The sequence below is a fragment of the Zootoca vivipara genome, chromosome 5 (genome assembly GCF_963506605.1).
Source record: "Zootoca vivipara chromosome 5, rZooViv1.1, whole genome shotgun sequence".
Lineage (NCBI taxonomy): Eukaryota > Metazoa > Chordata > Lepidosauria > Squamata > Lacertidae > Zootoca > Zootoca vivipara.
In genome coordinates this window covers 72,542,695-72,568,990 of record NC_083280.1, presented here as the reverse complement: position 1 = coordinate 72,568,990, position 26,296 = coordinate 72,542,695, and the positions used below count along the sequence as shown (strand labels likewise).

At 39.0% G+C, this 26,296-nt stretch overlaps 2 protein-coding genes across 3 annotated transcripts in view; one reads left to right on the top strand and one right to left on the bottom strand.

Moving 5' to 3' along the window:
- The window catches only part of CTNNA3 (catenin alpha 3), a 550,231-nt gene that overhangs the window by 284,242 nt on the left and 239,693 nt on the right, over nucleotides 1-26,296 (bottom strand). The gene's annotated exons all lie outside the window — the stretch shown is intronic.
- The window catches only part of LRRTM3 (leucine rich repeat transmembrane neuronal 3), a 92,703-nt gene continuing 90,369 nt past the window's right edge, over nucleotides 23,963-26,296 (top strand). Inside the window, 2 exon segments of the mRNA XM_035137678.2 lie at nucleotides 23,963-24,125; nucleotides 24,128-25,695. Coding sequence (XP_034993569.2) covers nucleotides 24,098-24,125; nucleotides 24,128-25,695 — 1,596 coding nt within the window. The 5' untranslated portion in view covers nucleotides 23,963-24,097.

Here is a 26,296-nt window from a genome sequence, read left to right as displayed (position 1 = left end):
TGTGAGGAAACAAATATGGCATGGAACTGGAGAAGAAATATTTCTAGAGTCTATCCACTGTGATTCTATTATTTTTCCTCTGATTTGGCTTATTACCAAAGCCCAATGTCTCTAACCTTAAAGTCTGAAATCAAATATGCTGATTTAATACTTCCTAGTTACCTTAGTTACTGCCTGGATCACTGTGGTGAAATCCCCGCTTTTTGCTTTTTAAAGACAGTCATTTGTTTTGTAACAGACTGGTCTATTGATTTGCAAAGGCTTGTAAACTTAATGACTAGGAAAGCCACTTATTTTAGTCCCATTCAAAGAAATCCCTGGAGCCACTCTAGTCTTGTTTGCAAATTAGTGAGCCCAATGTTATCCCCACTTACTCTAGATTTACAAGGCTTCCAAATTTACCAAGTGTAGCTAAACTCTAAAATTGGTTTGTTGGTCACATTTTTTTCTTCCACAAGTATTGAATTTCTTTTTCGTACTTTACAGTGTTCCTTCTCAGAACAACTGGGTAATGATATGTGTTTTCTGTAACTTTGACACCGGCTGGAAATGCCAGTAAGATGGACATAGCAAAATAAATACATAATAAGTCTGCAAATATTCTGTTGCATTTGCCTAAAACACAGTGGTCAGCATGCCCAATGGTCATAGATAATGGAAGCTGTTTTCCAGCTAGTATATCGGACCACAGATAGATGGTGTGAATTCTGTGCATGTTTGTTCAGAAGGAAGTCTCACTTATGTAACTAGGATTGAAGCTTTAAGCAGATACTGTATTTAAATATGAACCTCAATGATCAACAATAATCTTGTGTTGAATATAGCAGCAGTGGCACAACAAAAGTAACACAACCTGTGTTTCATAATGGAGAGCCTGCATTATTATTATTATTATTATTATTATTATCCTCTAAATATGTGAAATTACTGGAATACCAAAGATTTAAAAATAGAAAATGGTGGCATTTTAAAAATAAAAAAGTGACATACCAGTAGTTTTAAGTTTACAAATACAAACATAAAATTTGGTGTTGCAAGATGCACACAAATCTGAAATTAGGAACAAACATGGAATATTACCCACAAAATAATATTGAACTTAATTATTATGTTATAAAGGGCTAGCTAAAATAAGGAAGATGTGACAACCCACTGTCCCAAGCTGCAAGTGGCAAGAATTTTAATACCAATGTCCAGAATGAGATCAGCCACTGAAGAGATATATAACCAAATGCTCAGTTTTCAGTGGCCTGGTTCACACATTACATTAAACCATATGTTACTTTAAACTTTAGTTTATTCTAACTACGTAAATAGCTCCAAACTTCTTAAAAGGAAGAACAGTTTATACATATATAAACATGCTTCAGGGCCGACAAGCAAAGACAATCAAGTATAGTCAAAATTCCACAACTATCCAAATAATTTATTAACTGAAAAAAAAATATCCCAATATCTCTCAGGTGTCATATTATTCCAGGGAAGCCAGGATGCACTGAAAAATAGATTTTTTTAAAAACCCAGGAAGTTTTAAATCCTTAACAGACATTGAAGAGAAGACCTCTCACAGCAAGATGGCAATACAGTTCATTAGTATATATGTAAAACTATATTAGCCCAAAATTACAGGCAATCCAAATCATTGAACAGAATGTATTTACACATTAAATAACCCCAGTGCAAGCTATTACATTCTGTATGTAGGTAAAACCCATCATCAGTTTTATTTTCAACTTTTATAACCAGCCACTGGGGACTTATGTCTAGTCCTAGGCTTCTACAAAAATAAAATAATTTCACAAAAGGATTTTTTTAACCAGTAAATTAACTTGAAATATCCTTTCTCTTAAATTTACAATAACTATAAATTTCTCTTCACATTTTCCTAACATAACATTATCAATCAATGGTTGGACTTCAGGTTATACAACTGCATTGGATTTTTTAAAAACGAACAAATCTCTTTATAAGTATCCTGCTCAACTTCAACATAGCCGTGCTTTAATTCTGCAAGGCAATATTTCCTATTTTAACATGCCAACAGTAACTCCTTAAATAATTTTAAGCTGCTCAGTGTCATGCTCGTTATCTGTAGTTTGTTTCCATTCTCATATGATACATGGAAACGATTGCAGCATTTTAATTTCCATACACAATTGCATTGATTCTGAATCAAGGTGTTTCCAGTTTAACAGCTCCCTTTTGGAAGCATTTGGATGGCCCTATTTGGCACCGGGGGGTTCCAGGCAAGGAGCTACCGGGTATTTACCTGTCAATAATTGACAGCACAGTGTAGCATTAATCTGCCCTCACAAGTCATAATAATTTGCTTCTAGATGCAGCCATTTAGGTTGATATCACCTCAAGTAAAAAAGATCCATGGTACATTTCCATGGTACATTTCACTCCAATTAATAAAAATGAAATGTTTTCCTGAACCATTCTGCATATTATTCAAAGCTGAAGTCAAGAGTATTCCACAAGGCACTTATATGAAACAACTCAATGAAATACACCAGAGGAGAGTGTCCATATTTATGCAGAATGGATGAAAAGACGGAAGAAAATCAGAAGGGAGAGCACACACATCTTTTGAATATAGTATATTTCACAATGATGTATTTCTATAGACATTTTCTATCATTTCTCCACTTACTGAAAAATATAGAATGGCACAACATAAAAAAAAATGCTATCAGCTAACAGCAGCTGGTGTTCTCCTTTCACTACACATTTTCTTTCTGGCATACAATCCCAACAGTTACTACCAACATGACTTTCCCTAGGAGCAACATCTGGAAACTTCTAATATAAGCAGGCTTGGGCTACCTCCAGTTCCTCTGCAATAAACACCTTTTTACCCTCTGATATCAATATTACAAATTTATGCTCCCTTTCATCCATCCTGATTATATGATTAAGCTGCAATCCTATACAAACTTCATTAAGAGTGGGGAAGGGTGTGCACTGCACACCCAATTATCTATCTGAACCTCAAACCTTCCCTAAACTAGTGCTCATTCTCTCCTCTGCCTCCACACTCACATCCAATGTATTACTTCTCATTTAGGGACTATCTCCTGTGCTGACCAATCATATCTGGACAGTACAACCAATCACAATCATCACTAGCTGGCACCTCTGTATCCAGGGTTTTTAAAAAAAGAAAAGAAAAATACATTATTTTAAACAAGAAATTGAAAAGCTTTCTAGTGTGGGTGGCTCAAGACAAATGTCAGAGCATTTTGATTTTCCTTTTTTTTTTTGCTTCTCCCTCCTTTGATTATACACTAGCCAATTGAGAGTCTCTTGGGAATGCACTAGAAGGAACTGTCTGAAATAAGTCACAGGATCACAACTTTACAGCACAATCCTAATCATGGTACTCAGAAGTAAATGCTATTTAATTCAAATACAGGTAACTGGAGTTAGGATAGCAGCCTTAGTGAAGCAACTGCACCTTTCATGTCACCTTGGGTAGGTACTGTTATGTTCACTGGCCCTTCCAAAGCAACATGCTAGAAACAGTTGACAAAGCAGCCATGAATGCACTTTGTAAATGCTGGATTTTATTGAACCGGTACAGTAGTAGCTGTCCATATTTTCTGCTATTTGTTAACTACAAACAATGAGCAATTCTTATGAGCAACTTTTATTGTCTATTATTATTGTAGCTGTTTTTGTTTTCTGGGCTTTCTTAAAATAAAATAAGAAACAAAAGAGTACCAGCAGAATTAGGATGCAAAAGGGTATATCCTACCTGAGATGGACCGGTGGTCTAAGTATGTACTGTACTTGCTTAAGTATTTCATATTTACTTACTTTTAATCTCATTTTTACCACATATTGAAGGTTGTAAATAGAACATTATATGGCTGAAGAATTCTGGATCAAAATTTGCTTCTTTTTTAGCACAGCCTGAACATCTGTAATCTCAAGGCCACCCATCATTCTGCTCTTCTTTAAGAGATGCATAAACCAGCTCAGCTTTTCCTGAATTAATTTGAACAGCCACAATGGACTGGGGTCCAGTTCATAAATTATTATTCCTTACCTCTTCACCATACTACCAGGCAAAAATTTCCAGCACCCCAACCAAGTTGAGTGTGATTGGGTTTCTCTACAAAACAGAGAAATTGCAGTATAATATTGATGACTCAGCCTCCAGACAGAAACACCCTGTATTCACCTGACTGTTCACCAAATGAAACATCACTACTGGACAGCACTTTGGAGATGCATAGTAGAGAAAGAAAAATATGTATTTATTTCTGCCACTGCTGCAACAGGATTTTTTTTAAAAAAAAGAATTTATGCCACCATGAAAGAACTTTTGGTTGACTCAAGCTTCAGTCATCTCTCCATGCCCCCCTCCACTTTATTTATCTAAGCTCACAGATGTGTAAGTAGCTGCTAGTTCAACAAAAGAAACACCTTGCCTTCGGAGAAATCAGGAAATAAGCTAATTTTGCACCTTCTTACATGGAAATATATTTGTATAGAAAGGGGCTTCGAAGAACTGCAGTTAACAAGAATGAGAAGGAACAGATGTCTGAAATCAAAATGAATACCATTTGTCAATCATTTCCAAAATCTGTTATCTTACATTATTTTTTGCCACTCAGACTGTAGCCTAGAAAAAAATGGTTCAACTGATTGGATATAATTTTAAGCTGTCAGTTGTCTAAACTACCTGCTCTGGTTGCCCCCCCCCCAAAAAAATAGGATCTTCTACTTAAAAGAAATTGTCCTAGTTTTAACTTTTTGTTTATTAACCATTTCCTTATATTCTGTAAATCTTGTACCTTCACATACTTCAATATGAGTGCATGTACACAAACCTTTTGGAGGGGGTGTCCATTTGTTTCTACATACCATGTAAAAGTATGTACTTTGTGTTTTATATCTGTTTTCAAGGATATGAGCCTGTCTCCTATTTAGGGTCATAACTTTGGAAATACTGGTGCAATCTTCACACCACACATCAAATTACAGAAAATTAGTTGGCTACCAAATATGTAATAGGACCACTTTTGAAATAGCTGTGTGGGATTGTTAAAATGGTACTTCACCACATGTCCTTGGTCCAGCAGCACAGACAGTATACCAGAAAGGAGGGGAGGGTGCAAAATGGAGGGGAAATATCCATTTTCAAGCCAAAGGGTTAGCCCTTCAAGGCTCCAAAGTTCTCCAAAAGCCATTGAAGCTAGAGGCCAAGGCTTAAAAAGGTTAAGTTGCCCTCAGCTTTTTTTTCAGAGCAAATTGCTCACTCTGCGCTATCCATGGTCCTGCAACTCTGACCTGCCTCCAGCTTTCTAGCCTTGCCATTTTCTCTGTGAGAGCAAGCATCAAATCAGAACACAACAAAATTGCTAGTCAACCCTGATGTCTTGTGACTTTTTTAAAAACTGTGACAGCTGGCATTCTTTGGATCTTGAGTAAACCTTTATACTGTGGATTGATGACCCTACTCTGCAATGTATATGTTATCACAAAGATGCAGATTCCCAGAGCTTTTGGAAATCAATTTCTGATGGCTGTACAGTGTCCATAAAAAGGAGGCGTCAAACACTTTTCATAGTATGAAGAGGATGTTATAGTGTATTAAGTGTATTGTGGCAGTTGATGATCTGGCAGTTGCCCTTGTCTCATTGATCTGAACTAATACAGAATCGGTTCCAGCAGAGTAAAAGGCACTTCCATCAAACCATTATCATTCCAATTTGGCTAATTTATTTCCCGCTATTTTGTAGGCATCTTGGAGAAGATGGTCCATAAACTTCATTAGCATCAGATTAATTTGATGAGGACATGTAGCTCAGGGACAGAAAATCAATTTAATTACGTCCTCTGAACTTGTCCAAATATGCCTTCAAAACTGGAACTTCAACAATGAGCCCCTGAACCCTTGGCAAGAAAGGACTTATATTATTCCTGATCTGAATCCAAGAACCATTGATTTGTCCTGGGGTAATACTGTAGTGCTTCCATGTGATAAAATGATATTTTTCAAACTTATGCTGTTCTTTGAACTTTTAATATCTTCTAAAATACATCTTGGGCATCTTGTTGCAATATCATCTCTGTTCATCTTTTTTTCAGTTGTACTACAGATGTGTGGGGTGCCTCCAACTATTACTGGGTGCCTCCAAACTGTCATCATATTGTGAGAGGGATTCAAACACATATCAGAAATTTAGCTTTGAACAATTAAAGTGGAATAAAGCACTCTGTCACCCTAGCACAAGAAATCCACTTAAAAAATAACATGGACTTTTTATAGTTAGGAAAGTGACAGGGAAATGCTCTGAAAAGTTTATTTTAGTTTATTATGTTTAATTGGATTATGATTGTGGAAATAAGTGAGCAATCTTAACCAGGAAGCTTTTATAGGAATCAAGAGCACCACCTGACCCACTCTGATCTATTGTTATAAAAAGGCTTGTCTCACTGATCTCCCTATAGTTTCATCCTTTGGACAGAGCTGGGACATGGTACACCTGACTGAGATTCAGAAACTGATAAAGGCTCAGGTCCAGACCAAACTCTATTTTGTCTCTTTAGAGTTGTCATAATGTTTTAAGGATTGTTTCTGTGAACCCAATTTAGCTAGGCAATTGGATCACTGAAAGGTGACCCAAAGATGTAACACTCTATTACAAAGGAAATCTATATTAAGTGAATAAATTTATTTGCATGTCTCTCTCAATATTTTTGCTGTCATTTGGTGTTTTATTAAAATACACACTGAATCTACTGGAATGAATCACTTTCTACCAACTAATGTATGTTCTTAAATATGCATTAGGTTGGCTCTACTACTAAGACTGTGTTGACACTGCTGAAGTTGAGGAACTACTATGACTCACTCCATAACAAAGACAACCTACTTCATCATAACTGGAATGCTGAATACCTTAAGAGAGAGAAGAATTAGGAGATTTCTTTTGGAATTTGCCCTTGAGAAGCATCAATGTGAATCCACTTTATAACAACCTTCCTTCCTAATCAGGCATGCACATATATTCCATTGCTGAGTAAATAAACATCAGTGGTAACAAACCAATTCATTATTCAATGTAACCTCTTTCCCTATTTTTCCTGAGGTTCTAGATGTCCCACGGAACAATGATGAAGGACACACAGTGAAGAAAATAGACTCTTGTTTATTCTGCTATGGGTATTTTGTCCCAAATAGCAAACCTCAGTGAGGAGGGAGAGGCTACTGCATCTCTATTTCCTATGCAAGCAGAAAGTATTTTTTAAAATGGAAAAACTTAATTAACAGTCTCTGTCAGGTTCTTTCCATTTACTAAGGTCTCTCGATGGTCAAGGTGCTTGCTACACCCATAATAATCTCCTTCCTGGACAGATGATGGGCCATTAAGCTTAATCAATGTCCTATAGAATTATGTGCTCTTTGCTAAATAAAAACAAAACAATTGCCCCTTTTCCTCAATCGTTCTCTTCCTGATATGAATAGCAAATTAAGACTGGCTTTGGGCACTTCAAGAAGCACTGACAATTAGATGTGCAAGTGAGTAGATTATTAATGTTAATATTATGGGTCCATGTATGTCCAACAGGACCTGTTTAGCAGCTGGTTTCTCATGAGATGAAATAAACCATTTGCAAAGTCTAATGTTGAACATTAAAATTGAGGCAGCTGGTTATGTTCCCAATGCATGTTGAGAAAATCACTCTTTTTATCTGGGGATTTCCTCCAGTGCTTCTTGGAACACCGCTTGGGGCATCTTCTCTTGCAGCTCACCTAAACCTAATGTAACACTACTAATAATCTAAATGCTTTGGGTAGAGAGTCTACCAAGAGGGGATTAGTTTAAACTATAATTCACATCCCATTATGTATTTTAGCAAATGATAACATTTCCTACACATCTTAAGTTAGCAAAGCATCTGCCAGGACCATGCAGCACTGCCGCATTAACCTCTTGTGCATAGGTGGAGTGGTAGTGGGTGCTACAGTGACTTTGTGAGAGACAGAAAAGCACTATGGGGCAAGTGTCTCCATCATTATTCAGTGAGGAGATGGCTATTTGCAGCATATGCAACCCATATAAGACATGGAGCCTTTGCTTCCCTAGCGTACATATGTATCCCTACATTGTTGATGCAATGGTGGGGAAGACAAAAAAAAAAGATGCCATGAATTCATTGAGTAGACTTGGCCAAGTTACTGAGCATCTGTAAAATGGTTGTTGTGACTAAAAACAAGATTTAATTACTGTAAAGCATTTTTGCAAAATTATATTTCTAAATATGTGATTACTAATAAATATTACTACTGACAATGGGAAACAGTTTCAGAGTTATAGATTAAGCATTGGAGGAGTCATCTAATTTAGTCTTTGAAACATCTAAAACAATTGCTTCATGTAGCAGGTATTCCCTGGTGCCCTTTTCAGGTTATCTAGAAGTATAATGTGTTCGTTGCAGCCACAATGTTCCTTCCAGCAACAATTTTTTTGTTGGGTAAAAAACAATGTTCTTAATAAAGTGCATTTTAGAAATAGGCTGTATTATGTTGTTAAAGTAAGTACATATAATGACATAATTACAATGTATAATTATGTAATTCTGAGAGGTAAGTACATGGCAAAATAATTGTGTGGCACATTCAGCAGCCTAATGTAAAGTTCAGTATTGGGAAGGACAAAAACAAACAAATCCCAGTAACTTTTTTTTTTGCTTTTTTATATTTATTAGTTTTCAATTATGTTACAGTACATTACTCTCCATTACATTACAAATCAATACCACCACCATTTCCCCTCCCCCTTCTCTTTCTACATCACCCATCACTCTTATTTGTTCTTTTTCTCTCCCCTCTTACTTCCCTCCGCCCAGGCTCAATTTCCTTCCAGTACATATATTACAGTATTCTTTGCAGGTTCTAATCTTCCCCAGTTTTTTTTTATATTTGTATTTTGTTTATTTACTAAATTTCCTATCGCATACTTCACATTTTAGTCCAGGCATATTAGCATATGTTTTTCTGAGCAGCTTTGCCTTATAGTCCTCATAGCATTTCCATTCTTATTTTTATTTTTTTGATTTGACTGCAAATCCCAGTAACTTTCCATCTCCATCATCTGCCTTTTGCCTTTAACATCACCATTTGAAAAACCACCCCACTTGGGCTGTTATGCTGAAATTGAATTGTTGTTAAGTATTGGGTTGTTAAGTATTGGGTCGAGAGGACAGAGGACGAGATGGTTGGACAGTGTTCTCGAAGCTACGAACATGAGTTTGACCAAACTGCGGGAGGCAGTGGAAGACAGGAGTGCCTGGCGTGCTATGGTCCATGGGGTCACAAAGAGTCAGACACGACTAAACGACTAAACAACAACAATTGGGTTTTATACATTCAATGTAATTTTCTATGTTGCTGGAGTGTTTTTTTTTTAACACAACCCATTTCAGGTATAGGAAAGATCATATACAAGTTGTCTTAAATGAATAAACAATATTGCCATTACGAAATATACTGAAACTATCTGGTGCCCTCCCCCATTGTGGAACTCCCTTGCCATGGAGATGGGCATATCTTCAACATTCCAGACTCTTAAACTGGCTTTAAAAGCACATCCTTTTAGGACTGCTTTTCTTTGAAGAAGATTATTCTCAGAGAACCACAAATGACTGAATAAGTCTGTAAGTTGTTATATTAATGTTACTAGCTCTCTATGATTTGTTTTTATTGACCTCTGTTTTGTGTTAAATTGTTTTTAATGGATGGGTGGGTTGTTGGTTACACTCAGTTGTAGCTAACTGAGTTTTACTCAAAGTAGGCCCATTAAAATTCATGATGTTCATTTGTAATTCCCATTAATTTTGCTTGGGCTATGCTATGACAAATGTGGGAAAGAAAGACATTTTAGAAATAAATAAATTAAATACCTAGGAAGGTCCATGTGCTTTGTAAACAAGAGCAGGGAAGATGCAGAAAGCATAATTTCTATCTCAAATATAAAGAAAACCACAACTTCCTTTATAAGTGTGGGGCTTGATGAAGACATTACTACCTAACCCCACAAGTGAGAGATTTCTGTAATGGTTTAAATTCTAGATACTGGTACTTAGAAGCAGTAGGTAGGCTCTTCATCTTCAGCCCTGCCCCTCACCCACACTCCTAATAAACTTGAGAAAGGAGTTTTGCTTACCAGGAAGTCAAATTATTGATACAGCTACCTTGGGACACCCCCCTCCCCAAACAAATCAGGCTATTTAGACCTGAAAACACAGTACAAACATAATAATTCTTGCAGGGCTAGTTGCCATGCATGCCCAATGACTTGTGAATAAATTTACTTACAACAGGTTATCTCTGGGAAATAATGAAAACCACCTGAGGAGCTCAAATAGCTACACTATTAATCATCTCAGTGTTCTGGAAATAACAGCATGCCCTCAGGGGAAGAGTATTTGTGCAATATGCAAAATGGGGAGCTAAAAAATATAAATCACATCTGATCCAAAAATGTGCTGATCCAGAGCTGTGGACCAGAGGTGATAAGTGTGGCTTTTTCACATGACTGGGTGACACATGTAAGCATTTAAACTTGCTGCACCTCATGGCTGCCTACTTTACAGAGGACAGTCCTTTGTTTGAAAGTTCTCTCTGTTTGACAGATACCTGGTCCAAGTCTGGTTTACAGATAAGAAATCGTAAGAACAGAAGCAGGAGCCTTGCACTTGTCTATTAGCAGTTATTAGCACCTGTCAGCAGACTGAGCAAGCACACTAATCATCCAGTGCCTTCCTCACAATAGTTTAATATACTGTACTTCTATTTAAATTATAGCAATTATTTACCAGATCTTTGACCATATAATAAATTTGATATTGCTGTTCCTGCTGCTAAAAACTAAAAGCTGCCTATGGAGAGAGAATCACACTGCAAGGCTTGGCTGGTGTAGCATTGCTGTGCGTCATTTGTGGGAAATGAAAGTGGCAGTTGCAATATCCAGCTGCCACAGGGCACACATCAGCACAGCAATGGGCCCTGCCAGGGTGCTCTGTCCCTGGTAGTTTCTCAAGGGTGCTTTTGTCCAGACAACAGACATACCAGCACTCACTTTCATGCCTTTTCTGTAGCTCAGTGATAGAACACTTGCTTTGCATGTAGATGGTCCATGGTTCAATCCTTGGCATCTCCAGGTAGGGCTGGAAAAGATTCCATGTCTGTAACCCTGAAGAGCCAGTGCGAGTCAGTGTAGACGACACAGTGTAGACAACAGATTGGCCAATTGGTTTGACTCAGTGTAAGGCAGCATCTTATGCTGCCTTGGGCTGCCACAGACCAAATGGTGATGTGAAGATATTCCAAGGGGGCATCTCCTCACTCTTCCAAGAATATTTGACAGTGAAACTCTTCACAACCCTCCAAATTCTTACAGAAGTTTTGCCTTCTTAAAGGGTCCTCCAGATTAATCTCAAATTTTGCTTTAGGCAGAACATGAAGCAGCTTAAAGGAGTGAAGCTCCCTCCCCTAAGAATCTGCACAAACCTTTGTGAAGTGGCCTTTTAAAAATCCCTCAAAAACGCCTCCAGGTATTATGCCTCAGCATGGCCCTCCAAGGTAGGCATTCAATTTCCCTCTAGGTGAAATTCAGGGGGAGCTGAATCAGTCACTAATCGTTATTAGGGCCTATTGCACTGACAGTATTTTCTGACCTGCCTTGTGATCATCAGCAGATGAATATAAAATTGTATATGATAAGCAGGGGGGAAAAACAATTTTAACCACAAGCTTTGAAGCGAGATCACAGTGGAACAGCTTGGGGCCAGTTTAAAAGGCCAAGAGTCAGTCTAGCTTGCTGAGGTTTTCTTCTCTCTTCTGCTTCTCTATGAAATAGCAACATTTAGTCTCTCCCATAAACAATATTCTGTTCTCTTAAAACGGCAGAATTACCAATAAAATACATTATGATTCTCATCACTTATCTCCTCTTTCTCACTTTCATCTTGTATTTGAAGGCACACACACACAAAGCAGAACAATAAAGCTGCAGACTGGTAAATTACCCTCTTCCAAAAACTTCAACTCACATTATTTTATTGCAATAAAATAATTATATTGTAATTTAAGGAAGATGGACAAAGATTTGCCAGTATATATGCTGTCCACTTAATGTGAACATTTTTGTGCATGTAAAAAGTTGGTGCCATATTATATACATTTTTATTATAGGATTTTATTAAGTTTTATTTAAAGCATGCTGCACGTGTTTATTGCAAAACTAGAAGCTATTATGAAGCCCTAGGAAAATACAAAGTTTTGCATTACATTAGAAAGGCTTCTTAAAACTGCCATTTTCCTGCTAAATTCTTCTCATTATTTTCACTTCAAAACAACTCAGCCACAAACATAAAATTTACTTCAGAACTCTGCCCTGCTTTGCTTCTACTATCCATAAATCGCTTCAATAGACTTTATAGCAGGGATGCATTTATTTATTTATTTATTTATTTATTATTGGTAAATGTATCATGCCCACTGTTACTTAGTGATACACTAAGGTATGCCTCCAGTATAGAAGGTGCCTGTCAACATCAGGAAACCCCCTTGCTGCCTCCTGCTTTTCACCCCAAACCTCTCTGATGCTGCAAGAGAGGCTTGGAGAGCTTTGAGAAAACAGCAAGAAGAGGTTCAGGACTGACTGATTCCCCTCCATCTCAGCAACACAATCTGATCCTAATGTCCTTTAAACTGAAATTAGATGTCAAGTGGAGAAGGCTGGGAGAGAGAAATTATCTTAATTTACAGAAAGTTCAGCATGTATACCCACCACACACAGAGCACTAAGCAGCCCCAATTTGTTTTTATTATTACAGATCTTCTGCAACGGTGAACAAAAATTAATTTATAATTTGGGGGGGGGAAGAACAAGCCAACTACAATTCAATCCTGTAAACTAACTGAGTCTGAGTGTGTAAAGGAGTGACTGATGAGAGGGACACAAAAAAATCCAGGATATATTTTGCCCAGTTCTACCCAGTGGTGTTGACTGCAAGCAGTGCAATAGCAATTAATTTACTGAATGGGAAAAATGGGAGCCTGTGGACCCTCATATGTGCCAATCACACACACAGAAAAATTGGATCAGAATGATCTGTTTGCAATATAATATCCCTGTCGGGACACAGCCTATAATCAGCAGGTGATATATTAGAGACTGAGTTGCTATATTATTCCCTTTTGTTGTTTTTGCCCACTTTGGAATCTGAGTGAAATGTATGGTCTCCAAAATGGGGCTAACAAGACCGAAAGGGACGCAGGCCTTTCTAGGGACTTCTGAGTCTTTCACACATCCCGGCGGTTCGAATCCCTGCAATGGGGGTGAGCTCCCGTTGTTCGGTCCCAGCTCCTGCCAACCTAGCAGTTCAATAGCACGTCAAAGTGCAAGTAGATAAATAGGTACCGCTACAATAGGTAAATGCCGTTTCCGTGTGCTGCTCTGGTTCGCCAGAAGCGGCTTTGTCCTTCTGGCCACATGACCTGGAAGCTGTACACCGGCTCCCTCGGGCCAATAACGCGAGATGAGCGCCGCAACCCCAGAGTCGGTCACAACTGGACCTAATGGTCAGGGGTCCCTTCACCTTTTTAAGGCTGCCTATATGGAGAAATGCTGAGCATCGAGACATGGGCTGCTTATGAAAGCCATCAACACCAAGGAATGCTATGTACAGGCTACAATTAAAGAGGCCCCATCTTTGAGGTATGCAGTGACACAGTTCTCTGCAATTGAGGGCAAAGGCTTAAAGCTCTTCTAAGCTCTAGACTGGGGTGATAAACTATCAGCCCCAAGCAGCATAGCCAATGGTTCTGGGATAATGGGAGTTGTTTTCCAGCAACATCTGGAGTTGTACCATAAGCTCTCTATTCCTGCTCTTTGTTCTGCACAAATGCAGATTCCGAAGACCACAAAGAATAACAAACTGTACTCTTGGCAGGTGTGGCCTCAAAAGAAAGCAAACTAACTAGTAGTTTAGATATCTTAATAGATTCTTCAAAGTTTGCTTTTTCGTTTGTTGGTGGGGGAAAGGATTGGGAGGGGGGAGATGAAAGAAAAGAAAGAAAAAAAGAAAGCACCATGAGAACACATTATAGGAACCTATTTACACCAGAAAATCCTTTTATATTCTTACTAGCTATAAATCAGTAGCATCCTAGACTAAAAAGAACTGGTTGATGAGCTAATTAACTAACCAAGGCTGCCTGTACAATTAAGTTCCGGTATTTCTTCAAGAATATCGCCTATTACAATTAGGCTATCTAGCAACTTACAGTAGTTGGGCTGACTGAAAATGATTTGATTGATTTTATGCACAAATACACAATACAGGAAAATTCACTTCCAGGAGGTATGAATAAATATTTTTAGCAAGGAATTTGTCCTTCTTTGTCATCCCACCCGCCCCATCCTGCAGAATCAAAGTGGAGCTCAAGAAAGGGGTGGTGGTGGCTAAATACACAACTGTAATCATTGTGAATAGACCATCTTGATTCTAGCCCCAGAATGAATGGATATAATTATATGTCTCTTTTCTATATTCATGGGTTTTTTTCCTCTTTCACTTGCAAATCCACTAAACAGTCATAATGTCGTTTCCTTGAGATGTTACTGAATACTGTATGAGACCAGTTTTCCCCATCTGCGGAACTCAGCACATGACCTCAGACCTGAACATCTCATATGGGTAAGCACTTTAATTTACAGAGTGATGGGTACTCAGTATATTTTACTGGCAATATACAGGTTCAAAGAGAAATTTACAGAGAGCTTTAAAATATTTTGAAAGGACAAGTCAAATTACAGGTAGACTGTACTCTAATTGCTTACACCTGCTGGCAGTCAAAGTAGACAATACTGAGGTAGAGGGGCGAAACAGATTGACCTGGTATAAAGAACCTTCTTAGTTTTTATGCATAGGATCACGCCACAGGGAAGCACATCTATACTGCTTTCTCACTCACTCTTGTGCTCTGTGTGTGGTGTGTGTGTGTGTGTGTGTGTGTGTGTGTGAGAGAGAGAGAGAGAGAGAGAGAGAGAGAGAGAAAATGATGGGGTGATGGGGGCCATGCAGGCGTCTATATGCAGAGCATATCACCAGAGGCAGCAAGCTCTGTCCCAGTGAAATATATTTTTAATGAAATTCAAAAAAGTCAAAACTGGCAGGTGGGTGCTCAGATCCCATCAGCTGTAAATGTACTATGGTATATCAAATTAAGTTGAAGAAAATCAGAGTTTGTAGATGTGCCCTTTCTCTTGAAATTTTCTGGTTGTTTAGTTGTTTAGTCGTGTCCGACTCTTCATGACCCCATGGACCAGAGCACGCCAGGCACTCCTGTCTTCCACTGCCTCCCGCAGTTTGGTCAAACTCATGTCCATAGCTTCAAGAACACTGTCCAACCATCTCGTTCTCTGTTGTCCCCTTCTCCTAGTGCCCTCAATCTTTCCCAACATCAGGGTCTTTTCCAGGGAGTCTTCTCTTCTCATGAGGTGGCCAAAAGTATTGGAGCCTCAGCTTCAGGATCTGCCCTTCCAGTGAGCACTCGGAGCTGATTTCCTTCAGAATGGATAGGTTTGATCTTCTCACAGTCCACGGGACTCTCAAGAGTCTCCTCCAGCACCATAATTCAATAGTATCAATTCTTCGGTGATCAGCCTTCTTTATGGTCCAGCTCTCACTTCCATACATCACTACTGGGAAAACCATAGCTTTAACTATACAAACCTTTATTGGCAAGGTGATGTCTCTGCTTTTTAAGATGTTGTCTAGGTTTGTCATTACTTTTCTCCCAAGAAGCAGGCGTCTTTTAATTTCGTGACTGCTGTCACCATCTGCAGTGATCAAGGAGCCCAAGAAAGTAAAATCTCTTACTGCCTCCATTTCTTCCCCTTCTATTTGCCAGGAGGTGATAGGACCAGTGGCCATGATCTTGGGCTTTTTGATGTTGAGCTTCAGACCATATTTTGCACTCTCCTCTTTCACCCTCATTAAAAGGTTCTTTAATTCCTCCTCACTTTCTGCCATCAAGGTTGTGTCATCTTCATATCTGAGGTTGTTGATATTTCTTCCGGCAATCTTAATTCTGGCTTGGGATTCATCCAGTCCAGCCTTTCGCATGATGAATTCTGCATATAAGTTAAATAAGCAGGGGGACAATATACAACCTTGTCGTACTCCTTTCCCAATTTTGAACCAATCAGATGTTCCATATCCAGTCCTAACTGTAGCTTCTTGTCCCACATTTCTCAGGAGACAGATGAGGTGAGGTGAAATATTCTACATCATTGCAAAAGAAAAACCAATACCTAGATCAAGAAAGAGTAATCAATTTAAATATGAATAACTGTCTAATGAATCATTCTTCTGAACTCTGTAAATAATGCAGCTATGAGATTGAGGATGCTTTCCACAGGGGGGGAAATAGGTAGTGATGATAATAGATGAATTTTTAAAAATCCCTAACCTTATGGTACCTCTAGGATATTAACAGACATAGCTTCCAACAGACTGCTACCAATTTTGGGCTAAACCACAAAGAGATCTAACACTTATTAGACATTTGCATATATGATTGTTTGAGCTACAAAAGTAAGCAACTTTTAAAATTTTAGTTCTGCTTTATTTTTTAACATGATGAATGTTCTGCCATAGGAAATAAAAATCATGAAACTGAAACTGTAAATTTGCCATACAGGAACAAAAACGCAGAGAACAGAAATGTCAGTCTTCTCATGGGAAGCACCTTTACTTAGTGCACAGAACTCTACAAATGTGTTTTCTATTCCCAGTTTTGCCCAATATCAATAGGTGAGTTTGGAGAGAACATCACTTAAGTTTGATTTTCTTCAATATCCCCATCTGCTATGCGACACTCCACAATGCTAGACATGCAGTTGAGAAGTGGTGGATAAGATCTCCTGAGCACTGTCACTGAGAAAGGTCAGATAAGATTCTGTGCAGGAAGGAGTCTACAATTTAACACATTTCACAGTTGGGCAGACAGCTACTTATTGCAGTCTGAAGGAGTAAGTGAAAAGTGTTATAGCCTTCTAATTTTGTCCCAGATCTCTTAAGTATTTTATTGAATGCTGTTTCAGAGTTTTTATTTACTGGGCTACACATTGTAGAAATCAGCAAAAAAGATGTATACATGCTCTATGACAGGGAAAATCAAACATAGCTATTTTGAAATAGAAAATCAGTTGTACTGTATACTGGATAATTTACACTAAAATCTATACACACTTACTTGGGAGTAAGCCCAATTTAACACTATGAGACTTACTTCCAAGCTGACATGCATAGAATTTTAATGTTAATCACCAAGATGGTAGACAGAAAAAACAAGGAATGGGATTTCTGTCTCTTGAAAGAAAAGCTGATCAATGTTTCATTGTAAAATGGTTGTGGAATTTATATCATTTGAATCATTTCTTACACAGAACAAATATCTGTGTGTACAAAATCCATAACATGTGGAATGGCCGTTTATCTTAAGCACCAAAACATTTCTGAATCCCTGATACCATGTAAAAAACAAAATCATAAGTGATTTCACATCTGGACGTGTGTGTCTGTGTGAGTGCATGTGTGTGCATTTGTGAGCATGTGTGTGGGTTGTAGTCCAACAATATACCTGTGGGATAAGCTGTTATACCACCCGGTTTAAGTTCCCCATGACACAACAAATGAAAACAAAAATATAAACATTTTGTATCCAATGTTAATCATACCCAAAGTAAATCCATTAAGGTTACTTGTTATGTATGGGCTGCAGCCAATAGGTATTTGTGACAATTGCAACCAAATGCATACACATCTAATTGCAATCATGTCAGTCATACTTCTGGGGGTGCATTTTAGCTTTAACGAGTCTGAGTTACAAGCAACATGAAAATCTGACTCTGGTTTTACCAGCATGGCAGAACAACATTTAAATGTCTGTAATGTATTATTATTATTATTATTATTATTATTATTATTATTATTACTACTACTAGGTAAAGGTAAAGGGACCCCTGACCATTAGGTCTAGTCGTGACCGATTCTAGGGTTGCGCGCTCATCTCGCATTATTGGCCAAGGGAGCTGGCGTATAGCTTCCAGGTCATGTGGCCAGCATGACAAAGCCGCTTCTGGCAAACCAGAGCAGCACATGGAAACGCCGTTTACCTTCCCGCTGTAGTGGTTCCTATTTATCTACTTGCATTTTGACGTGCTTTCGAACTGCTAGGTTGGCAGGAATTATTACTACTACTACTATTTAATAAATAGTAGTAGTAGTAATAATTTACTAGTAGTAAATTATTACTACTACTACTATTTAAAAACCAATAGCTGTAAAATACTGCATTCAAAGCTATCTCTTATATACACATTCCTAAAAAGCATCAATGGTTCCCACGATCAGTTCCATGTTTTTTCCATTAAATACAGCATGAAATGCTGATCGTACACATTTTTGATGCAGAACCCTTCCATTAGCTTACAGATTAAAATGACAGGCTTTTCTTAGCAGCAGCTAATGGAAAATTCTAAATATGCTAAACAAGACAAGAAAAGTTTGTACTAAATTTGGTATCTTTTGATCGCTCAACCTCACACGCATACTCTTCAAACACACACATAGTGTTTGCTAGCTGCCTAAAATGCCAAAGTGTCCTTCGGGGAGTTACTCAAGCCCAGACCCAAATCTTCACAGCCCTAAGAAGTCATTGCTGCCACCCTTGACAAATACTCCCAAGGCAGAGGAAGAGCTGAAGCCAGTATAGACCCTGCCAGGGAGCTGGTCACTCAGAAGGGCTGGCTGAGCCTGAGACCAAGATTGGAACAGAGGAGCTAGACAAGTTTCTGTTTCCAAAGACATGGTGTCAAATATGCCAGCCCACACAGACCGAGCCATTCTGGCAGAACACTTACAGGCAGACATTTGTTTATATAACGTGGGTGTGATTCATGTGAGTGACAGCCTTCACCCTGCTGTAAAAAAGAAGACGCAGGAGGGACACACCAGGTGTTGGAGAGCTTAGCTTTTGCATAGTCATGTGTGAACTCTGTTTATGTGCCCTGTGCCCTGTAATTATGCCTCAATCATGTACTGATTTCTTGAATAAAGCCTCTAGATGTTTTCAAGTTCAAATTCCGAGTGTGAGGGTTCATCCACATTTCCACTTGTCCTTTGCTTACCGTGTTTCTCCAAAAATAAGACACCGTTTTATATTTATTTTTCCTCAAAAAAACCCACATGGTGGCTTATTTTCAGGGGATGTCTTATTTTTTTTATTAAGTATGGTACAGTTTAACCTACAAGGTTAAACTGCCTATCACTATGACTTATTTTCGGGGTATGGCTTATTTTCGGAGAAACACGGTAGAAAGCACTAAAGAGTAGTGGGACAAGAGGAAGTGTGGATAAGCCCTGATAGTGGGAAGCAAGGCAGTTTAGCTGTATGTGCACAAACAGCATTGGGTTCAAGTGAACATCATACAAACCAGAGATTGTGATTTAAAACAAATTCTGGTTATTTAAACAAGCCAGCTTCTTAATCCTTGGCTTGAAGTTGGTTTGTTTAGCATTCTGTATGCACATATACATGTATTTATGCGAGCACTGCTTAGGGGGTTTTGCATTCTGAATTCTGTCACTGACATCCCAGAATCTTGTTAAGGGTTCTTGAGTTGAATCCTTATGTGAATTCATAGCACAAGCTACTCCATGAATTGTGACATAAGCCAGGGCTTGACATGGGAATTCAGATGTCCCTTAACTGTATGAAAAACACAACATTGCCTTGCAATAGCAGTTGAAACAAATTTCAAAAGGTTGGGATGAAAATACATGGTAAGAATTCCCCAAGCAAAAACACAAACATGTAGAAATCAGAGGGCCTTGTTAAAAGACAGATGAAGTAAATTATTGGACCATCTAGGTCAAAGAACTATGGAAGGGCAGGAATGACAATACGAAGGGCACTTGCCAAACTTCTTATCTGAATGAATTGCCTATCCAGTACAGGTGTAATTTAAAACAAAAAAAAACTTGGTGGGGGTTATCATCTGCTTGAAAGAGATTAGCCAACATAAAATGGCATTTCCACCGAAAATTTCACTAGCCTTCCTCAGATGGTCTGCTTAAGAAAACTTCACATTCACCTCAAAACCCAAAGATGAAGTGCAAATTGTACTAAGTTTGTAATCATAAAATGTGTACATCTACTTTTCCGGTTTATCTGTGTGACTTCCTAGTTATGCAAATAATACTTCATCCCAGTTAAAATAATTATGACTTCCCTCAGAATACAAAATTTGTGAAACAAAAGTGATTACTGATAGTGGAGTTATCACTAACACAACCTGTCCACAACAGCACCCTCCCCACCACCCATTCCCAGCAAATTGTATTTAAATGCAAACTACCCCCGAAAGTGGAGGGAGAATATAGCCAACATGTTTAGCAGTCACTGATCACCTTATTCTTCATGAATTTGTACAAACCTGATTTAAAGTCATCCGAGTTGGGGGTCATCACTATATCCTCAGGGAGAAAATGAAATATGTCATGTGAGAATGAACTTTCTTTTATCTGTCCTGAATCTTCCAGCATTCCGTTTATTGGATGTCCATGAGTATGATGAAAGCAAAAAGATTATCCTTCCTTCACTCACTCCATAATTTTATAAACCTCTATCCTGTTCTCTCTTACTCAGATTTTTCTCTAAAGTAAAAAATAAAATGTAGCTTTTTCTCATAGGGGAGTTGCTCCATCCTCTTGATAATTTTCATTGACCTTTTCCAAATTTTTTCCAGCTTTACAAGACTGTTGTTGTTGTTGTTGTTGTTGTTGTTGTTGTTAACCCAGCCTTCACCATAAGGTCCCTGGGTGGGTTACATCATTAAAACACAACACTCTCTTTGAGGTGAGGTGACCAAAACTTTACACAATATTCTGAGTGCAGTCACACTGTCCACTACCCCAGGTGCTATGAGAGCATGCTCCACCACAACATCAATGCACACAGAACTTTATAGAGAGCTTTATATGCAAAAGAGAAAGATCCCTGCTTTTACACTTCTGTGGACAAGGTTCAATCATATATTTAGAGCAGAAGGCAGCAAAAAAGGAGCAGAAGGCTGGCTAGGTAAATACGTAGAGAATTGGATTATGTAATAGACGTATGCAAAGGTACTTGTATGTGTACTCAAAACTTCCAAACCAAAATTGCCTGGGCCGACTTCCAGGTCAAGTCTGTTTTGAGTGCTGTGCATTCAAGGCTTTTGGTTCTTTTGCTTTCAATGAATGTTTTAAGCTTCAAATTCTTAAGGATTTGAAGCAACAAGAGCTAGTTGTGGAGCAAAGTGACCCAATCATTGTGCTGTATATTGAGAGAGAAAGAGAGAAGTTGGGGGTATCAAAGCTCCATTTTCACCTTCCATAGAAATTCTATATACTTGTTGAAATGCTGTATCTTAAATATGCCAAATAAGCTGGAATACATTGAAGACCTAGCCTCCCCTTACTGAACACTATGTTCCTGAGCACAACATTGCCACCCACCCCTGATATTTAATTTTTGAAAAGCCTTGACATGACTGCTAATCACACCATTCATGTCATGTGTACTGGTAGTTAGGCCCTGGAAGGAAGGCAGAATGCAGGGTAATTGAAAAACTGTGCATGGCTTCTTATACAGGAAACTGGAATTACAATACTGGTAAAATAATTCGTATTCAGAATCTGTCACCATCCTTTTCCTCTTTCTCCAGGGAGAACTTTGCATTTACATAACTTGAGACTGGGATGCACTCCCCCTCTAGCTTCTCTGTACCATGTGGGAAACATCAAGATAAATGGTAGACTGCCAAATAAGGAACACCACTGACTGTCTACAAGTAAGAACATTCAATACATGGATGTCCATCACTTGATAGTGCAGCACTGAATGGGAACTCGCATGTTTCTCATGTGGGAGACAGCAAAGAAGGCAACACAGATGCAAATGCAGATGAGTCTTAAATTGCATAGAATCAATGTGCTCCCATTTTGCGGCACAGTTGGCAATTTCCTCTGAGGTGCCCACTTGATCTATGGGCACAAGACAGACATTTGAGGGTTGCAGGGAACCCCTCTTTCTAACCCAAAATAGAGGGCAGGATATTGTAAGAGGATCTCAATTCTGCAAACCCACGTGTCTCCTACTCCTAAGCTGGCGAAATATAGGGAGATGAGAAGGCTATGAAGAACGTGCACAGCATTACTTCACTAACTGCAGAGTATATATATTATTATTATTAACCATCCTTATTTATTTATAACAATTTATACCCACTTTTCATGAAAATGATAGAGGCAGCAAACAACAACATAATAAAATGTACATTTTTAAAAGCATAACAAACATGGAAAATGAAAAATTAATTGGAAACATTAAAAAGTTGACATGACAATCAAGCCCACCTTAAAAGGCAGCATCACAAAGCTCCCACTGAAAGGGATGTGTCTTAGCCACCCTGCCATCTATTGGGTCATGAGTTGGACACGACTAAACGACCAAACAACAACAACATACCTCGTGCCACTTGCCATCTTCAAACAGTGTGGGGTTTCAGAGGTAGATCTCAGAGATTCATATGGGGGTTATGTGCCTTCCATACGTGTGGGGGATCAGGGAAAATGCATTGTAGTATGCCAGTCAGTATATAGACATGCCTCCACATACACACACCTCAATAAAAGTTAACTGCACTGGTATCAGACCTGTTAAGTTTTCCTGCCTGATTACTCATAGTTTTTACCATCTGTATACCAGTGGTAATAGCAAGGATTAGTGTGTTTTACATGACAATGTAATGCCTGTGGTGTTCAATTACACCCATTGTGTATATATGCAGGTTTCTGTGAGTATGGGCTTGTTGTGTGTGTGCTGTTTTCTTGCCTAAATGAAAATAAATGTGACATCCAAGCTTTATGTTAGGTGAAAGTCCCAGCAGCAGATGCTGGGCTTAAAAAGCTTAGTTAAATTACCCAAAAGACAAAGATGACAATGAAAAGCTGAAAGCCCAGAGAAATTTCCAACCATTTCACTAGTGTACACTGAGGCTGACCAGTCTGCTCCTATTTAGTCACCCAGAACAATCACTCATTTCCCAGCAAAGGGCTTACTCATTTTCAAGATTTAAAAGGGGGGGAGGGGGGAGGAAGATATTTCTGCACATGCCCATAATATTCTTCGCCACTGGGGGCAGCTTTACATAAGACTGCATTCACCGAAACCAAAGCAACAGTCGGAGGAGCTTTCAGAATGACAGTACGCAGAAGTGAACAGTGCTTGTTCATTGAACAGGGTCATCCTGGCTTCTGTGCTCCAACGCAGTTTCCTTAGCTGGATCGGGAGTGCTAACTATGAGAACTGCTGCCCAATGGAATACAGACGGGTGAATTCAGACAGCTGAGCATCACTTGGAGGAATCTATCATGCTTTGCACGGGGAGATTTTAAAGAAGCTCATTTCTAAATGTAAAGATGCAAAAACGCACCATCCATGAAGATCCTATTACCTAGGAAGAACTTGACATTCTGCTGCAAATGCTGTGTTGGGATTTATTTATTCTTGGGATGTTCTGCATGGCTGGCAAAGAATAATGTTCCAAAATCGGTCCATCTCCCAAGGGGTCCAATTTTTCTTCCTGGGTGTCAGCAAGCCCTGACTCACCACAGAGCAGCTGACAGGGGCTGTCATGCTTGTGGCACCCTAAGCAAAAGCAAAAGACCTAACGACGACCTTTGAAAACACAAAGGATGGGTAGGTTTTCCATTTTATTTATTTATAGTTAGCCTACAGCAGTGCCTGCACTGATTCTGTTTTAATTGCTCTATAGGTTTGCCTCCCTGCAAGATGTGACCAGAGTTAAATTTCCAAGAGATTGTATTTGACTGTGGCTAGCTTATGTGCATGATTTTTTTTTCTTTATTACATTTTCCTTTATTAAAATAAAGTGGGGGCAAGCTACAAAGTACTTATGCTGCTGGGGGTTTCTTATGCATTTAAGTAGCAATTCTGAGCATGATTGAAATAGATCTGGATTGTTTATTTGGGGGGATAACTTTTCTAAGTTATTTTTATTTCCAGGTTTCAATGTATTTAGGCTACTGAGCGGATCAGCTGTAGCCCTGGTAATAGCCCCTACTGTATTACTGACAATGCTTTCTTCTGCTGAACGAGGATGCCCAAAGGGCTGTAGGTGCGAAGGCAAAATGGTATATTGCGAGTCCCAGAAATTACAGGAGATACCCTCAAGTATATCAGCTGGTTGTTTAGGTTTGTCCCTCCGATACAACAGCCTCCAGAAACTAAAATACAATCAGTTTAAAGGTCTTAATCAACTCACCTGGCTCTATCTAGACCATAACCACATCAGCAATATTGATGAAAATGCTTTCAATGGAATACGCAGGCTAAAAGAGTTGATTTTAAGTTCCAACAGAATTGCCTATTTTCTTAATAACACCTTCAGACCAGTAACAAATCTCCGGAACTTGGATCTGTCATATAATCAGCTGCAGTCTCTGGGAGCTGAACAATTCAGGGGCTTAAGGAAGCTGCTGAGTTTACATTTGCGGTCCAATTCCCTGAGAACAATCCCTGTCCGAATTTTCCAGGACTGTAGGAACCTCGAACTCTTAGACCTGGGCTACAACAGAATCCGAAGCTTAGCAAGGAATGTCTTTGCAGGCATGATCAGGCTGAAAGAGCTTCACCTGGAGCACAATCAATTTTCTAAGCTTAACTTGGCTCTTTTTCCAAGGCTTGTCAGCCTCCAGAACCTTTATTTACAGTGGAATAAAATCAGTGTTATAGGACAAACGATGTCCTGGACCTGGAGCTCATTACAAAGGCTTGATTTATCTGGCAATGAAATAGAAGCTTTCAGTGGACCTAGTGTTTTCCAGTGTGTGCCCAATTTACAGCGTCTCAACCTGGATTCCAACAAGCTCACGTTTATTGGTCAAGAGATTTTGGATTCTTGGATATCTCTCAATGACATCAGCCTTGCTGGGAATATATGGGAATGCAGCAGGAACATTTGCTCCCTGGTAAACTGGCTAAAAAGTTTTAAAGGGCTGAGGGAAAATACAATTATTTGTGCCAGCCCCAAAGAGCTGCAAGGGGTGAACGTTATTGATGCAGTGAAAAATTACAGCATATGTGGCAAAAGTACTACAGAGAGGTTTGAATTGCCACAGGCTTTCCCAAAGCCAACCTTTAAACCCAAAGTCATCAGGCCTAAGCATGACAGCAAGCCCCCCCTGCCCCCCACCGTCGGGTCCACAGAAGCCAGCTCAGAGCCTGAGCACGACACAGAACACATCTCTTTCCACAAAATCATAGCAGGGAGTGTGGCCCTTTTCTTGTCTGTGCTTGTGATCCTGCTGGTAATCTATGTGTCGTGGAAGCGGTACCCTGCCAGCATGAAGCAGCTGCAGCAGCGCTCTCTCATGCGAAGGCACAGGAAGAAGAAACGACAGTCGCTGAAGCAGATGACTCCAACCACACAGGAATTTTATGTCGATTATAAGCCAACTAACACCGAGACCAGCGAGATGCTGCTGAACGGGACGGGACCCTGCACATATAGCAAAGCAGGCTCCAGGGAATGTGAGGTATGAACCATTGTGATTCAAATGAAATAAGCTTTTACAAAAGGTGGGTTTGTTGAATCTCAGTGTCTAAGATGAAGGTTACATTTCTCTTTTCTGCCACAAGCACTTCTATATCACATCTTGACACATGCTCATCATATGTTGGCCTTTTCCTTTCCTTTTATCATTTTAAACTTTCCTCCATAAATCCGCTGAAAGTGAAGAGAATGCTAATCAGAAGTTTGAGTTCACGTTCGACACAGTACCTGTTGGTACAGGTGCTTTGTTGGTTTTCATTCCATCATCATCATTATTTCAATGGAAAGCTTATTTCATAGCTCATAAATCACATCTGCAGTGTTGCTGCATTGTTTTTTAAATGCAGTTGTTTGCATATGTGCTGGTTTTATGTGGACAAATAATGCTAAAAAAAGAACAGTGCAAGCATTTTAATGAATGCTGAAATTCACTTCATGATTCAAGGATGCATGGCAGCCAAGTGCTGTAGGCTCATACACATTTTAGGACATGCTTTGGATTATAGATGGTGCAGGAACAACTGCGGCCGAATGCTTGATTTCTGTTGAATGCAAGGCATTACCAGAAGCAAGTGAGTTTAAAG